Below are 18,658 nucleotides of genomic sequence, written 5' to 3' on the forward strand. Positions count from 1 at the left end.
ATAAACACAAACACAGAAAACCTACACTCAGTTGTCATGCTGGAGCCACTGAAAAGCTAATAACATAATGGAGTATAAAGGTCTAGTGAATGAGCCATCTGAGCAGCACATCACCGAGCAGATTTAAAGCAGCGCCATCGGTTATCAAATTTAGGAATTATAAAACAGAAGATGCCTTCTAGGCCATCCATTTGCATTTAAATGACTGTGCCTCACAAAAGTATTCACCCCCCCCCCCCCTTGGCATTTGTCGTGTTTTGTTGCTTCACAACCTGGAATTAACATGGATTGTTTGAGGATTTGCATCATTTAATTTACAGAACATGCTCACATCTTTGAAGATTGTTTTTTTTTATTGTGAAGCAAACAACAAATAGGACAAAATAACAGAAAAGGTAAATGTGTATAACTATTCACCCCCCTAAAGTCAATACTTTGTAGAGCCACCTTTTGTGGCAATCACAGCTACAAGTCACTTTGGATAAGTCTCTATGAGCTTGCCACATCTTACCATTGGGATTTTTGCTCATTCCTCCTTGCAAAAACTGCTCCAGCTCCTTCAAGTTGGGTGGTTTACACTTGTGAACAGCAATCTTTAAGTCTGACCACAGATTTTCTATTGGATTGAGGTCTGGGCTTTGACTAGGCCATTCCAACACATTTCCATGTTTCCCCTTAAACCACTCAAGTGTTGCTTTAGCAGTGTGTTTGGAGCCATTGTCCTGCTGGAAGGTGAACCTCTGTCCTAGCCTCAAATCACACACAGAGTGGTACAGGTTTTGCTCAAGAATATCCCTGTATTTAGCACCATTCATCTTTCCCTCAGCTCCAACCAGTTTCCCAGTCCCAACTGCTGAATAACATCCCCACAGCATGATGCTGCCACCACCATGTATCACTTTGAGGATGGTGTTCTTTGGGTGATGTGATGTGTTGGGTTTGCGCCAGACTTAGCGTATTCTTTGATGGCCAAAAAGTAAAATTCTAGTCTCATTAGACCAGAGCACCTTCCTCCATACATTTTGGGAGTCTCCCACATGTCTTTTCGCAAACTCAAAACGTGGCATTTTGTTTTTTGCTGAAAGTAATGGCTTTCTTCTGGCCACTCTGCCATAAAGCCAAACTCTATGGAGCGTACGGTTTATTGTTGTCCTATGTAAAGATAATCCAGTCTCTGCTGTGGAACTCTGCAGCTCCTCCAGGGTTACCTTAGTTCTTTGTGCTGCCTCTCTGATTAATGCCCTACTTGCCCAGGCCGTGAGTTTTGGTGTGCGGCCGTCTCTTGGCAGGTTTGCTGTTGTGCCATGTTTTTTCCATTTAGTTATGATAGATTTGATGATGCTCCTAGGGGTCATTAAAGATTTGGATATTTTTTTAATAACCTAACCCTGACTTGTACTTTTCAACAACATTTTCCCTTACTTGTTTGCAGAGTTCCTTGGTCTTCATGGCAGTGTTTGGTTAGTAGTGCCTCTTGCTTAGGTATTGCAGCCTCTGGGGCCTTTCAAAAAGGTGTGTATATATAATGACAGATCATGTACCACTTAGATTGCACACAGGTGGACATCATTTCACTAATTATGTGATTTCTAAAGGTAATTGGTTGCACCAGAGCTTTTTATGGGCTTCATAACAAAGGGGGTGAACACATACGCACATGCTTATTATCAGTGTTTTTTTTCTGAAAAAATGTTTTCTGTATATATTTTTCTAATTTTACTTCACCAACTTAGACTATTGTGTACTGATCCATCACATACAATTCAGATAATAAAAACACTGAACTAAAGGCTGTAATGTAACAAAATAGGTAAAAAGCCAAGGGGGGTGAATACTTTTGCAAGGCACCGCAGATAAAAACTCCCAAGGTGTAAAGGGAATGAAAATAATAACTGTGTTCAAAAGGATTTAATAGATACGCTAAACTGATCATATCTGCGAGAAAACAAAAACACTGGTATGCTGTCTTATTATCTGAATTTGCTAAGCAAAGCCATATCTGATTCTGACTGTGCCAAGTTTAATATTCAAGGATCTAATTGCTAGACATCTGGCTTTAGCTGAACCCTAACTTAGCAGCCTCCCTAACCCATAAAAAGGCTTTGGAGGGTGGCCAACCCTTACGTTTACAGGTAGAGCTTGAACTTGCATATACATTTAGTTACATTTAGTTGCTTAGACTTTAGTTTGAATTGCCTGGGTTTGTAACAGGTTTACTTTAAAGCTGACCTCTTGGTAAACAGCTAAATAGCATGCTGAAATAAACATATGGGATTTCATTCACTTGCTGAAGCATTTTAGTCCAGTCAACCCACGATTTACACCACATAACACAGCCAGGTTAGTGACCTCACTTTTATGTACGGTATTTTAAGCCACAGTGATACTATTATGATAGACTACTGCAGAAGTGCTGCTCTCAAAGAAAGATAACTAATGATTACTTATCCTTTAACAGATAAGCTTGCTAAAAAATCATGATCGTCCAGAATGCTTCTGGATGCGTTGGATGTCTGTAGTGACATAAGGGCCAGTGGATGAAACCAGTGGAGCTGGGAACACACACTCCCAGGGGTGTTGGATACAGAGGATTTTTCAAGAAGATTATCTGGGCAGCATAGATGCTTGTTTTTTTTTTTTTTTAAATGACAGAGGGATACAGTTACATATTGCATGTATTTCCGTGTAAATTTAATGCAAGAGTTAAATATTGCATGTATTATCAATTCACCAAAAACATGCCTTATTTAACAAATGTGTTAAATATTCCTATTGTGTGAAATTTAGCACCTGATTTTGTATTTTTTAATTTATCAATTTTTTTTCACAGAGATCAATGAAGACACACTTGGTGGAATTCATATAGATCGTCTACAACACTTTTGAATTCCATTCCTCCATGCCACAAATGTCAGTGCTTGCCCTAAATTTGTGTACCTGTTTTTCCCACAGGTTCTGCCAGCCACCTCCAGTGTGGCAGCAGATTCCTTTACCCCAATGGTGGCTTCAGTATTGTCTCAACAGGCTACAACTGCAGAAAACATGAAAGAAACATTGAATGTCAGCAGCCTACTAATGTGTGGCAGATTGACATCAACTCAATAAAACTCTTGAAGGATGAGAGGGCTGGTATAGTTGAAGTTACCTCCACTTAAACCACTTAAACTATATAGCTAAGTGGTAACATTAGGGGACCATAGGACCCATTTTATTGGCAGAAAGCAAAGATTGGGAGAAACTATTCCGCTATATGCACTGGTTAAAGGTAAAGTCCAGATGAGCACCAGCCACTCCAGGGTCTTCTAGCCTTATGCAATGTCCAAAATAGCAGTAGTAGCAAAAGACCCTAACAACTTCTAAGTAAACAGTAGATGGTCCAGTTCTGCTCAAAGCAAAAGTGTAGCTGTAATAATGCCACACTGGTAGCATAAACCAAAGCTGTGCGAAACAAAAGAACAGGATGTCAGGTGCACCATTAGAGCATTAAGTGTAATAACACTGTGAACATGCAAATAAATGATGCACTCACAAATGTTCCAAAATGGGCAGGCTTATCATAGTCACCAGAGGAAACAATAATCTGGTAGAGGTGCAGAATAGGTGCTTACTGGATAAAGTAACTAGATATGGTCAGCAGTCAGACTAGAATCCAGGCTCAGTCGTCCTATATCACAAGGGATCATGATGTAGACTGTAGAAGAACCACCTGAGACTATCAGTCACCAGCGTCTCTGCGGCCTCCAGGCAATACATTTTCAGAGCCACCTGCTATCAAGGCTCCTATGGACACATTATTCTTGCACCTTTATAGTGTGCTATCCACAAACTCAAAGGCTCATATTTATAGAGGAAATTTTTTTTGGGATGTCATTAAAAGAATGCCAAATTACATAAATCTCGCACAAAATGTTAAATATATAACATATACACATAAAAAAAAAAAAAAAAATATATATATATATATATATGTATAAACAGTACATAATACTGGCAGGCTTCGAATATTAGTGGAACTGCTATAGACACAAATGAGGCTGAATTAATGCCACATATCCACTAGGTGGAGATATAAAACCTACATGAATGCAGAATAATTTGCTACTGTCACACAATATAGAAAACTGGAAATGTAACACAAATGTAGCAAAATTGTAACACTAGATGTATTAAAACATAAAATAAGAAATTAAGAAGGGACATGCAAGATAAGAATCTATATAAAATGAACATATATAAATGGAACAGATGCATGAAGCAAGACAACAGTATAAGAGTAGTGACTGTATACGTGTTATTTAAAAGAAGATTATTGTAAACAGTATAAGACTTATAGGAAGAGAACCAAAAATATAACCTAAAATATTATTATTCAGATGAAACATGGACTTATAAAACAGTATACATGGATGAATTTATATATACATAAACAATATGTATGAATAGGATATATACATAGATAAAAAGACTATAGCTATACCACATGCTTATAGTATGGTCCCAATGTCCAACGCTTCATTTAGACCAAATAGGGTCATGGTGTTTAATGTGTAGTTTCAAAAATTTTCCTGGTTATATACTTGTCAGAACCTCTTTGCATTAAATGGGTTTTACTTCCTCTTTATTTCCCTTCAAAGTTAAAGCATAATGGGCTACTATTCATCGCTTAGTAGCCAATTATGTGTCACTTACCTGTAAAACAAAGCCTGCAATGTCACAGCTGTTCCCCTGGCTGGAAGGATCAATTTTCAGCCCTCTTCCTTCTGGGGCCACGGACTCCGGCTCTGTGAATGACCGGAGTCGCATGACGTAACTCCTACGCATGCACACGGAAGCCGCCAGTCAGTCCCTTTAGAAATGGCACAATTGTGCCCTTTCGAAAGTGCGCATGTGCCGTAGACATTGGCACAAGTGTATATTGTAAATATCTCCTAAACCGTGAGGGTTTAGGAGAAGTCTATTAAATTGCAAAAACCTGTGTCAGTGGATGTTTTAAATTTCAAAGTAAAGTGTCTCAGAACTATAAAACCATTGTCAATAAGCCTGCAGTGCTCACCTGCAAACAACTTCTCAATGGTCATGTAGTGCAGCATACAAACATAAATATGTTACATATTTGAATAAACTATTTAAAAGTTGTGTGATGAGGTAATCTTGACCAGTGTTATCCATAAAACGTTTTAAAATGTTTTAAAATGTTTAAAATGTTTTTGTTCATTGTCTATGAAGCTGCAAGTTATGTACTTCTTATTCCGAAAAAAATATTTTAAGTAAATTTAAAAAGACTTAGTTTGGGAACCTTTTTTTGCTTGGAGCTATTTTATTACAGATGTTTGGGTCTTTTCTAAATAAAGCTCAAGGGCAGAAGGCACCAAAGATGCTAATTTCAAACTCTGTAATAAAATATGCCAATTTCTTTTATAAAAATTTCAATAGATCAGAAGCTGTTATTGAGTTGAGCAGTGGTGTCATATTTTAAAGCGGTTCTGCACTGCTGAAAATTTTTTTTTTCTGGTTACGCTTTAAAATGTATGTTTTTAAATGAAAAAATATTACTTTTCTTTGATTTCTCACTGAAGCATGTCCGTTTTTGCTTAAAATTTATATTCTTAATGATCGGCCGATGTCATTTTAGTTGTGGGCATGTGAAGCCCACAAGCAATAACTTCCTCCTTCTTTGCTTTGTTCAGAACCAGCATGCTTTGTCGGTTCCCGCGCATGCTCTGTAGCTACAGCTACGAGCGGTGTAATTCCTGAATGTTGTCAGGACAACGGGCGGCGTCGTATAAAGTTCCCACCCCGTTCCCGCTGTCCTCGAAATCTCACGAGATTTTGCCTGTATTAGCCGCAATGTCTCCTGGGATTACTTGGACGAGATCCCAGGAGACAGTGCGGGGTTCAGCGGAAGTGATGCCGATCCCTGCATAAAGACCGCCCATAGCCGTAGGGGATGAAAAGATAAAATTACAAATAACGAAAGGTAGGATAAATTAAAATAAAAACAAAGGGGCATTAGGAAATTTATGAACTATGGCAAACACAATGGCAGTAGGTTAATAAAATGTGTGCAGAACCGCTTTTAGTATAACTGGGTGGAGTATTTTGTGATGGAAATTCTACGTATCGTGAATAAGCTTCTCATAGTTCATCAATAGTATATCCCTTTTTAAGGATGGCACACTGTTTTCTAAGAAAGCAGAGAAAATTTTGCTTGGAAAGAATTAAGAACACCAAGAGTCCTGAACTTTTTTTTAGTGACCTAAAATGTTTTCAATGTGAAAAGAGAAAGGACTTAAAGTGGTTGTAAACCTCAGTCATGAAGTCTGAACAAAGCACATACAGTATATCTGTAGTGCTTACTTATCTATCTCCAAAGCTCTGAGTGTCGTTTCTCTCTGGTGCTTTGTTTCTCTGTTATCAGCATGTCTCACGCCTGAGAAGTTTGCCCAACACAAGAGATAAATGTATGATGGGGGAGGGAGCTCAGCATTGAGCTTGTCTGATCATAACACAGCTCTGTATCCCCCTTTCCTCCAGTCAGCTCTCACATATTGTAACTGCCGCATTCCACCCCCTCCTCTCTGCTCCTCAGAGATGCAGATGGATTTTTTCACAACTCTGCACTTTTGAAGGGATGTAGGGAAGAGAAAATTGCAGATAAATATGTGGGAGGATTTCATTGGTACACACCAACGTCCTCATGGCCCCCTCATGACCCCTAAACGCTGGGATCAACATTGGGATTGTGCACGATTCCTGCTGGATATATCCATATGTGCTTTATGGCTACCTCTAATAGGGGTCATGGAAGTCTGGTGACTAGGATGCGTGACAGGTGATGGTGGAAGATATTTCAGTCAAATTTACCCACTGTTCAGCAGGGATTTGACGATTGTGTATAACATCTGAAGAAGTTGATACATTGTCTGAAGACTTTGATACATTGTTTGAATATTCATTATTTGCACTACTGAACTTATTTTCTGTTTGGACTTTTTATACACATATTATTATATTATCATGTTGGTGCGCAGTTGAAACCACTTTTGCATGTTTGCACTTTATTAGGGAAGGAGCGCAGTTTAATTAATTTAGTATTGATTTTTACTTATCCATTTTTCTTTTCTACAACGTGCTGCTCCGCCCCAACTTTCACTTGTTTAATTATTCTAGTTGCACTCATTTTCCTTCCACTTTGTACTGGTTCTGGGTTTTTAACCCCTCATTCACAAAAATCCTTTAAAGTGGTTGTATACTCTTTTTTTTAACTTTTACCTACAGGAAAGCCTATAATAAGGCTTACCTGTAGGTAAAAAAATATCTCCTAAACCTTTACGGTTTAGGAGATATTCCCCTCGGTATGCGCCGCTGACTGCAGCGGCGCATGCGCATGAGGGGATTCTCGGCCTGAAAATCCGGCAGTGTCCGGCCGGCCGGAATGAAATCTCCCGCGCGCATGCGCGGGAGTGACGATATCTCAGTTCCGGCCACTCACAGCGCCGGAGCCGCGATACCCGGAAGAAACGCAGAGGGAGCATGTCAGCTCCCTCGGCGTGGATCGTGCCAGATGTCGGGGCCTCGTTCTAAGGTAAGTATTTCATAATGAGCTAGTATGCAGTGCATACTAGCTCATTATGCCTTTTGCTTTGCAGGTGTTAAAAAAAAAAAATAGCGGGTTTACTACCGCTTTAAGGATAATACTGGTAGAGAATACCCCATAACCCAGTTCCTAAACTGCATAAAAACTGTCACCAAAGGATGGCACTGTGGACAGCACAACGGAGTATACTATGCCATGTCCTTTTACATAGTCAGGTAGTTAGGCATACTTAAAAGAGTTTACAAATGTTATTCATGAAAAATATTAAAGACATAGACAGATAAAAAAAAAATGTAAGTCTGTGAAAGTGACTTAAACATGTCTCATTGACCAAACAATGGCCCAGAGTCCAACTGGACCTAATAGACTATGCTGATAGGCCAGAAAGATACCTACATATAGCAATTATCCCAATTAATTAACACATACAGTTACTTGAACCTACTTTTTTGAAAAAAAATCCTGTTTTTATATGTATACACAGTACGTGTTTTTTTTCAAATATGTAATAATCAGTAAAAAATCTCTTTGCCTGCATAACCATACAGTTTAGTTATTCTGTTTTCTCTGCATCTCTACTAGACCTATTTACCTCCAGAAGAAGCTCTCTTTATATTAACTAGTCGGGCAAGCCTTCTGAACTTCTGAAAAACAGAATCTACATTTCTGAACTGGTTCTATTAACCCCTGATCTATTATTGTAGTGTTGTGCCCATTCGGGTTACTGTATGTTTTATTTCATTGTGATACTTGCTATATTTAGGTTTCTTTCTGGCCTATATATAAATCAAAATTGTAAACTCTTTTATGCTGCATTCACACCTGAGCGCTTCAAAGTCACGTGTTTTTACATTGTTTTTTGACACATTTTTGATTCTGTACAGGTCACCGATGTAAAAAGCAGAAAACCGCCTGTAATCTGCCCCAAAGAAGTTCATGCTCTTTTTTGACCTTAAGGTGTTTTTCAGGCATTTTGCTTCAGGTGACAAAATGCTCAGATGTGAACAGGTGCCATTGAAATGAATGGGATGTTGCTTGTTGGGTATTTTTCAGGTGTTTATTTGTGCTATTTAAGAGCGTTTTATGAGCTGGAATTGCTCAGGTGTGAATACAGCCTTAAGTATGCCTATAAAATCCAATCTTTTCAATTTTCCAATGGTTTTGACGGTTCCTAAACTGTTCATCCAAATATTTATTATATTGCCTTGTCTGTCCATGTAATTTGTAGGTCACACTACTCAACCATTGAGAAGTATTCTATTTTAAATGGTTCTCTAGATCACATTGTTTTACCTTGAAACATAAAAGATTCACAGAGGGACTAAAGGTTTTTGCAATAGAAATGGTTTCTCCAAAATGACTGCACGCAGAGAGACTCTATGCTTCAGTTATGAATGGTACCGATCACTCACTGTGTTTATTCATTCAAACAAGGTGCTGTTAAATTATATATTTACTGGCCCCTTCCCTCTCTCTCCATCCTGGAACATCCCTGTGTGCCCACAGCGACTGACGGTGAAAGAGGAGAGCAGGGAATCCGAAAGTGCTACTGGGGAGGCATAGGGAGTTTGGGCAGCAGGAACAATCTGTGTAGCACAGGGTTATTAGGATGTGCCCAGGCACAACCGGCACACCCTATGCACGTGCCTATGCTTGATGCACTAGTGGAAGACATAACAGCAGAGCCATACTCTAATAAAAGGGACAAAGTAGGACAGCCCAGCTGGGGTGATGCAGATGGAAGACGGAAAGAACAATTATTTAGATGGCCTATTGACCAAAAAGGTCAGAGAAACCTTGCTAGAGAAATAAAGAGGCAACCCTAATTTGAAGTTCCACAAACTGTTAGAAACAGTCATAGCATCTCAGGAGCAGGCATGCCTCTATGGCCATTATCAGTGGGAGATTTTTTAGCACCTACAAGCAACTGAATAGATGGTTCTATCAAGAAATTGACAGAATGGATGCCTCAGCTTGAAACAGAGTTATCTAAGTTCAGGTGCAGACAGAAGACACAAAGAGGGGATGCCCAATCTTATAGAATGTGAAAACTGTCTTACAGGTGGCCAGGGCAAGCAAATGCTGGGGTAATTGGGTTGGGTCATTACCAGACATACAACCCCAACAAAGATGCCCCACTGCCAGGACTGAAACAGTGGGGCAGCAAAGTTGAATGACTCTCCATCTAGGAGCTAAAGATTGTCTTCTTGTGCATGGATGCTTTGACGGCTAACAGATTGTCTCTTTGATATTGGATTGAAAGCCACTATCCTGCCAGAAACAGTGTTCCAGAAAGCATTTAAGAAGAAGGTGAGCCCTGACATGTCATGCATTTGATTGAAAGCTGTTGATGAGCTCATGGCCGCAGGTGATATTTGGCATAATACCACTCATGAGGAAGTCAGGGAGTGACATAACACCTAGGACAGAGTCAGTGATGTCATCATGCTTGGCTTCACACTTCTAGCTCACAGGGAGGCCAAGGAAGAAGAATGGAAATAAGGCACATTAGTTAGGGCTAGCAATAGCACTGAAAATTTTAATTTTTTTTTTTGTTTGTTTCTATTCATTAAGCTGAGCTAGGTTTTACACTATAGAGAGTCTTCTTTTTCTTATTTTACTGCAATAATGTGTAGGATTTAGGAGTGATAGAGGGTTCCAGAGGCAGAGGATTTGAGTCTTCTTACCATAAACGGTGAAAAGTGCTTTCTGTCCTTTTTTATTTAAGGTTAATTTGTTCTGGAGGGTTTAACCAGAGAAGCTGTCATGCTCTTGTTTGACACCTGGGAGAATATTGGAGTTTTACTTGATTTGTGGTTGCAGTTGGTTATCACAGTTAGACATTTGCACTATATTAGGATCTATATTCAATTACTTGTACAACTGTATGAATTGTGCTTGTTACTATAGGTTATAGCAGATAAACATTTGCCCAATTTATGAATGATTCTGGTCATTAGTGGTTATGGTTGAAAGATATTTGTGAAAAATATGTAAAATGTGTGAACTGCACTTTATGCAACTGGATATACAAAGTAGTTGCAATGATATATACAGTTTTACTAACACATGTCAAAGTTGCAAAATTGTGCTTTGGCATCAACGTTTGTTTTGCCCTCTGCCATGAAGGGGTTACGATTGTACACAGAAGCACTTGTATACATTTGTATGTCACTATTTTCTTATTTTGATTTTATTCAAGTAGATTTTATCTAGCATTATTTAAATATTGCCGTGTTCAAGAAATTATAGTTTTCACATATCCCTGGTGGATAATACCCAGCAGCTGTAGTCTAGATAGCACATCTGCAGTGCAGGGTATAACTATTTGTTTATCTAGACAATGTAGACAATCTAGACAATTTTCTGCACTATTTGTGCATATTTAGATGCGGTGCTGGCCCAGCTGCACCAGAATGGTATACAACTCAAACCCAAAAACGTTGGGCAGCTCACCCAACAAAGTTTTAATTCTTACATTATCACCCTGGAAAAATCAACAAAGGGGCATATGCCATATCCCTGTACACTCTAGCCAAGCCTTACCAAGATTTAGATGAAGAAGCTGAAGAGATAGCAACCAACAACAAACAAAATGCTGAGTGAATGGTACCATCTCATTGGATGGTATACTGTACCAGAGAATAATATTCCCCCATGATTCATCAATGACCTAGCAGGTTCTCTGACCACATAAAAGTGGGACACCAGAATGTCCACAAAAAGTTCACCCAGTGCAAAAGACAAGCCGTGTAACTGTTCAAGTTGATTGGACAAATCTGTTGAAATTGTGTGGTCTGTCTAGTGTCAAACGGGTGCTGAGGCCTGAATTCCAGCTCTGACTGGGCACATGTCTGCCCCACTGGAAGTACTGACCATTGACTTAAACTCGACATACCCAAGAATGGATACCCTCATGCTCTAGTCATAGTGGACTGCTTTACCAAGTTTGTGGTGCCAATACCTACCTGAAATCTGACCACTGAGCCCACTACCCAGATGGCGTGGAAACACTTCTACCTTGCTTATGGCTGTCCACAGACAATGCATTCACCTCAGGGACTCTGTTTTGAAAACATGTTCTAACAAAACTTATGCCACTCACTATGCATTAGGAAGTTGTACAATACCCAGCACCACCCAGAAGACAATGGTGAATGTGAGAGGTTCCGTTACACTGTGATAGAACCGCTGAGACAATAAACTAATTTTAAATAAATTTAATTGACCCAGTACTTACAATAGCTGAAGTACTCTGAAAATACAAACAACACAGTACATTCCTCGACAGGCCAACCTTCCTGGCATGTTATGTTTGGTCATACTCTTGAGGACCCCACAGACCTAAGAACGCATAAAACCTTGAACACACTCAGATTTCCTGAATGCAGAAATGAAAAAGACACCTGTCTTAAGCTCCACAGTTAGTTATAAACTGGTTATGGGGGAAGCAAAGAGAGTAGGAAGCATCACAATTTTACCGTCAAGCTCTGGGGACAGAGTTCTAGTCCAATGTAGTTGTGTACACAAGCAAGGAAAATTTCACGCACCATGGGGAAAATTTACTGGAGTTGTCCTATGACAGCCCATTCCAGGTCAGTCAGCCTGCAATATCCAGAGAAAAGGAACTGCCCCCCTAAAAAAAGAACACATCTAAACCATTAACTTCTCAAACCCATAGAAGCCCACAGAAAGACCCATAAGTGGGTTTTAGAAAAACCTGTGCATATTTGTAAGCCACGAACTTCTCTGTCAACAGAGGTATATCAGTCATTGCTTCCTGCTCTGCCCCCATTATCTCTAAAGCTTACAGACAAAGACATGGATCCTGACAATATTATAGACTAATGGACACTTAACTCATGTCTATGCTCCCATTGTGAAAGATTTATTCGGGAGAACCCTGTACACTTTGCACAGGATAAATATAAATGGTGTGCAAACTTGCCAGGAACAGCAAGTTCAAGTGAGGTGTAGTATAGCAGAGTGCCCATTTACTCACTATGTTCAGGTGTAGACACAGGCCCCTTTAACTAATTTTCCACAACTCCTTGGGTTCCTGGACATGCCTAGCGAAGATAAGTTCCTTGGCTTCTTTCCCTTCTTCAGCTCAGGGAGACCACACCTGATGAGGCAGAGGTACCTGAGCAAGTGATCTGCAGCCAAGTGAACGGTACTCATCTTGCCTAACCATGCATGCACGGTCCGCTCAGTGTTATGTGAGTAAGAGAGAGAGAGAGCAAAATGTGCCGGTGTGGTTAGGCAAACCGAACTGGGTGCTTGTTAATGAGGCGCTGGGGTAATGCATTCAGTGGTCAAGCATCTTGCCATCTAAGCAGCATGGAGAGGGGAAGCTTGTGGTAAAAGCAGCTTCAAAAGTAAGGATCATTTGAAAAATGGAAGAAAACTTTACAGTATATGGAGTTTCTTTTTACTATAATTAAACGTGACCTAACCCTTTAAAGTACTCTGTGTTTTAATGATCTAGACAAGATATGGGTTGTAATAATGTTTTCTAATACTGCAAATATATTTAACTATGCATTTCACATACAATATTTACATAGATGTACTGTATTTTCTACCATAGCATATAATCTTTGCCATCAAGCTGAAATATAGCTCTTGCAGTGGTACCCTGGAGCTGTAATTTCTGTGTTATAGTAAGTTAAAAATGTTCAGTGATTAACCTTCTTGTACAGCTTATAATCCCATAAAGTCCCTACATTTTCATAGTTCATATAATATTTAACTGAGCTAAAGGAAACCTAGTACTTCTATAGCCCTTCTTAGCTGTACATCTATATATGATATAATTATCATATAATGTAAATAAACTTACAGTATGTTTCTTTTACATCTATAGTTTTGTTATATTTGTTAAATATATTTACTGGACAGCCATATTTCCTCATCATATGTAAGTTATGCTGTGTACACACGATCGGAATTTTGGTCGGAAAAAGCTCTGATGGTTTTCCCGACGGAATTCCGATGGGATTTCGCTCAAGCTGTCTTGCATACACATGGTCACACCAAATTCTGACCATCAAGAACGCAGTGACGTACAACACGTATGAAAGGACTAGAAAAAGGAAGTTCAATAGCCAGTAGCCAATAGCATATGTCTCGTAGTCGACTCTGAGTATGCATACGTTTTTTGCGCGTCGGAATTGCATACACACGAACGCATTTTCAGATAGGAACTTTTTCCGACCGAAAAATTGAGAACATGCTCTCAATCTTTTTGCTGGCCAAAATTTTCCGAATAAAAGCTCTCATCAGTCTTTTGCTGGCCGAATTTCTGATCGTGTGTACGCGGCGTTAGAGTTCCAGCTTAGTACTGCAATACAATGAATGTAGCTTATATCCCTTTCTCAAATTGCAATCTATGAGTAAACGCAGAATGGATGAAAACAATAGGAAGGATGCTAAATGCTCAGTCTGACACATACTCACTAAGGGGACAGAACCTACAAATCTGTTGTGCAATACCCAAATGAAAAAAGGAAACATCAAGTAAACTGTTGTTATTCAAAATAAATATAAAGTACATTTTCCAGTAATAAGTAAAAAATACACTTCCCAAAGATATCTGCGTTTCCCTTTAAGTGCTGCTTCCAGGTTAGCTTAATATAAAATCACTTAGTTGGGGCTATTATCTCCTGTGCTGGTGTTTTCTTCTAGGATAATCTTCTATATTAGTAGGGGTAGTGTTTTTCATTTTTGTTTCAGTTCCATTTTAGCAGTGAATAGTGTGAATGAATCAATAAATATGCTTGAGGCATTAGTCAGTATTCTTTAATGTTCTACTTCCATAGTGCGCTCAGAGAAAGACAAAGCAGATAATCTCTCTCTGATTCTATGTTATGCACTATGTATATTTGTCAATAAATATTGAATTTTATCATAGTTTATCTCTTTTTACACATTTATCTGCTTAATTTGGAGATTAGTTATTCGCTTCTGTTCGTTGTGATGCTTAACAAACAATCCAAATCTTTCTAAATGTACTTAAACTTGAAAATGTTTAGAATTAATACAGGAAAGTATTGTTGTTTATCCCTTTGTCACTGCAGTTCAGAACACGGCAAAGGGATTTCCTGTGCACAGACTACCTGTTACAGACATATTGCTTGCTATTTTACAATATTAAACTCACTCTGTGATTTAACCCCTTGACGCCGATGTAACGCAAATATGCAGCCCTCGGGTTCAAGGGATTGTACCGGGATGATGCCTTCTGCTGCAGGCATCACACTAGTACAATTTTTTGGAGCTAACGTTTGGCTTTCTTGTAGTAACAATCAACGTGGCTAATCAGCCACAAGGCTGTTATTACAAGCAGTGGGAAGGGAAGACCCCCCCCCCCCGCCATCTTCCACAGCTCACCCGGGCTCTACTGTCCCACCGGGAGGCCCAAGCGACATTTAGCCCCTTTCAGAGGGGGAGCGGATACCTGTCTTTGAGAGGTATCCTAATACCACTTCCGGGAGTCTGGGCCACAACCTTTGACGTCACCGCTGGGACTCTCTCCTCCCCCCTCCACCTTCCTCTGCTGCCGGGCCAGTAGGAGAGAGGAGCCAAGCCTCCCGCATGAGCAGCATGGTTCCCGGCATGAAGCTGTAAGGCTACACTGCCACGTTCCCTTACCCGCAATGGCGGTGGCAGCACCCGACAGCTGATGGAAACATCAGCTGCGGTGCCCACATCGCTCGACTCCAGGACAGGTAAGTGTCCTATTATTAAAAGCCAGCAGCTGCAGTATATGTAGCTGCCGGCTTTTCATTTTTGCAGCGTAGGATGGACCTCCACTTTAAGTTCAAAGGAGGGATTTGAAGTCTTATAGACCCCAAATCCCTCCATAAAGAGTATCTGTCACTGCCTATTACTGTCACAAGTGTTGACAGCAATAAAAGTGATAAAAAATAAATAAAACATTTAAGGGACAGTGTAAACATAATTATTTTTTTTTTAAATACGAAGTGAACAGAACAGAACACATACATAAGTTGTGCCCCCAAATGAAAAAAGTGTTCAAACTAAACATGTGAGATATCGCAGCAATTTTTAGAGAAAGAGCAATAATTCTAGTGTAAGACCTCCTCTGTAAATCTAAACTGGTAACCTGTAGAAATTTTTAAAGTATCACCTATGGAGATTTTTAAGTACCGTAGTTTTTTGCCATTTCATGTGTGTGCACAGTTAGTTTTAAAGCATGACATGTTAGGTATCTATTTAATCTATTTAAAAATTGGGCTAACTATACTGTTTTTTTTTTACACGAAAGTGTATTTTTTCCAAAAAGATTGCATTTGAGAGACCAAATACAGTGGGACATAAAATATTGCAATGATATATATATATATATATATATATATATATATATATATATATATATAGTGTTTGGGGATTCTAAGAAATTTTCTAGCAAAAAATACTGATTTTAAGCAACAAGTGTCGGAATAAGGCTTAGGCATGAAGGGGTTAAATGTGTTAAAGGGGTAAGAGCCAGTTCACACCACATACAGAGCATTTTTTGACTGCATCAAAACCGCATGGGAAGTAGGTTATATGGTTTTCAATGGCATAGTTCACACCAGTGCTTGCAGTTCCAGTGCGTTCCAATTCCAGAAAAAAAAATAGAACATTATGCATTTTTCCTGCACTGTAATGGAAAATGTCAAACGCATCAAAAACACACTGGAATGCACCGGAATGCACCGGAACGCACCTAAAAGCACAAAAAGTGCATTGGAACACACATGACCTTATTCATGGTCAAAAAAAGAGGGGGAAAATGCACTGGACTGCATTAAAAACGCACCAAAAACACACTGGAACGCATCAAAAACACGCATGCAGAAACGCATCTGGACTGCGTTTCTATGGTGTGAACTGGCCCTAAGAGTAATGAATTAGAGGAGGAATTTTGTTATCTAGTAGTGTTATTGCAGTGTGTGAGCAATGTACACATGCTATTGAGTCCAATAGTTTTCAAAACAGTATTGGGCTTGTTTAATGGTGTAAAAGCAATGCTGTGTTGTCACCTAAGTAGTAAATCTGATATCAGCTTCTATTACATTGAGCAGTATCTGGTTAGGTTACTGCATAGTGTTGTCTTTTGAATTGTATTGGTAAATTTGCCTTTTTGAGTTCTCAAATATTTTAACAGGGCAAGCAAACTCTTTCTTTTGTACTGTAGAATTATTAGTGCGCTCCATGAAACTGTATCGAGAACGCAACAGGTTGAACGGTGTACTGATGAAATCCAAACTATGAATGGCAGATAACACTTGTGTATTAATTTATTACATACACTAATAACTAATTATACTAATAACTTCAGTTGCTTTAATTCAATTTTTGTTTAGTTTATAGATCTCTAAGTTAAAAATGTGTGAGTACCATCACAGCTAGTGCTGTAAATGTGCTGTCATCCCTAGAACAGCTCTGATGTGCTCTAACAATTGCCATAAAAAACAAAAACATGCTCTTATAATAAATAAAAAAAATGTATATACCAAAAATTCTGTTGTTAGTCCTTGCCAGCCCCACTGAGACAATAATGCATGTTTTTTATTTAAATAACAGTTCCTAGAGTTTCCAATAGTCCAGTTACACTTCAAAGACATTTGTACATTATGATCAGAGGTGTGTATAGAACAAAATCAGTACTATTGTACTTACCTTCCATTGTGCCTCTAAACCCAACCGATGGTGTCTTCAGGCTGGTGTGGATTAGAAGAAAGCTTCCCTGTCCAGGTCCTTGTTTCTAGATCATCTGCAGTTACTGCAGATACCCATATAACATCCAGATTGCCCCAAAGATCCTTTAGCTGTTCCACTGCAAAACAACATATCCAAATATTCCCTTGTCTGCACTCTGCAGTAACCTTGCTCCAGGAACTAAATGTATGGATTATTAGCAATGAGAGCAGTTGGACTAAATACAATATGGATTTCCAATAATTTTAAAGTTTCTGGCATGTAAATAAGAAATTAAACAAAACATGGCAGTTACAATATTTCTTTTTGATTAACCCATCACTTATTTAATGACAATAGCAGTCATTTTTCCAGCTAAGAGATATCTGGATTAAATCCACAAGGCAAGCTGTGTGCTCAGTAGGTAGAGATGAGAGCAACTGTGAAGAAAGCTTATATGCAGCCTTAGGATGCTGTACCTGCCTGTTTATAGACAGAGATACTGACAGTAGCGAGTGGTTTATGGCTGAGGTTTCTCCTCCCCATCTTATTCACAGCTCCGAATTTCCTCCCTTCATTAGACTCTGACTCACCAACGTCAATGCAGAGCACATTGCTACCTCCCTATAGAGGCTGGGGTCTGCAGACTGATTGCTACTGTGTTTCCTATTGCTATGGATACCAACAATACACATTCGCCGGGGGGCTTTGGCTCTTATCCCCCTTTCCCCTACACAGGCAGCTAAACCCTCCATATAGGTGTACTTTAAGATACAGGATGTAAAACCCTTAAGTTAAATGTATGTTTTCATCAGTTCCCTAATGCTAAGCTATTAAGGGATTCATATACAAAAACTGGTAACTGATAGAGCTAACTATCTCTTCTACACAGTTAGATTTAGGAATGTTAGCATTCATCTCATTTTGCTTATAATGATTGATTTTTTGCTGCAGATCTTTTGTAACTTTAGTCTTTAGACTTTTCTCATCATTTGAACCCGAATTATGTAGCTTTGCCACTTTGTGCACCTAATGTTATCGTTCATTTTAGCTCGGCTTTGGACTGACACGCGGAACGTGTTAATACCATGGCCAATTTGTGTACACATACTAGGGTCAATTTAAACAGGAGTCATTTAACCTTAGATATCTCTGCAGTGTGGGAGGAAACCAAAGTACATAAAGTACCTGAGGGAAACCCACACAAACACAGGGAGAACTTGCAAACTCTGTGCAGATATTGTCCTGGCCAAACAATGGACCCCAGTGCTGCAAAGTCTAAGGTGCTAAGCTACTGTGCCACCATGTGGAGTGTACCTTGTGTTTAATTGCCTGGGACTGGGTGCTTCATTT

At 39.2% G+C, this 18,658-nt stretch overlaps 1 protein-coding gene across 1 annotated transcript in view; it reads right to left on the reverse strand.

The window, feature by feature from the left end:
- Positions 1–17,833, reverse strand: part of NPFFR1 (neuropeptide FF receptor 1) — a 537,435-nt gene extending 519,602 nt beyond the window's left edge. Inside the window, exon 1 of the mRNA XM_077454428.1 lies at positions 17,288–17,833. Coding sequence (XP_077310554.1) covers positions 17,288–17,294 — 7 coding nt within the window. The 5' untranslated portion in view covers positions 17,295–17,833. The remainder of the gene's footprint in view (positions 1–17,287) is intronic.
- Between the last annotated feature and the right edge of the window lie 825 nt (positions 17,834–18,658).

This window comes from Lithobates pipiens, unplaced genomic scaffold (assembly GCF_037356315.1).
Source record: "Lithobates pipiens isolate NorthernLeopardFrog02 unplaced genomic scaffold, aLitPip1_a1.2 Scaffold_25, whole genome shotgun sequence".
In the NCBI taxonomy this organism is placed as follows: Eukaryota; Metazoa; Chordata; class Amphibia; order Anura; family Ranidae; genus Lithobates; species Lithobates pipiens.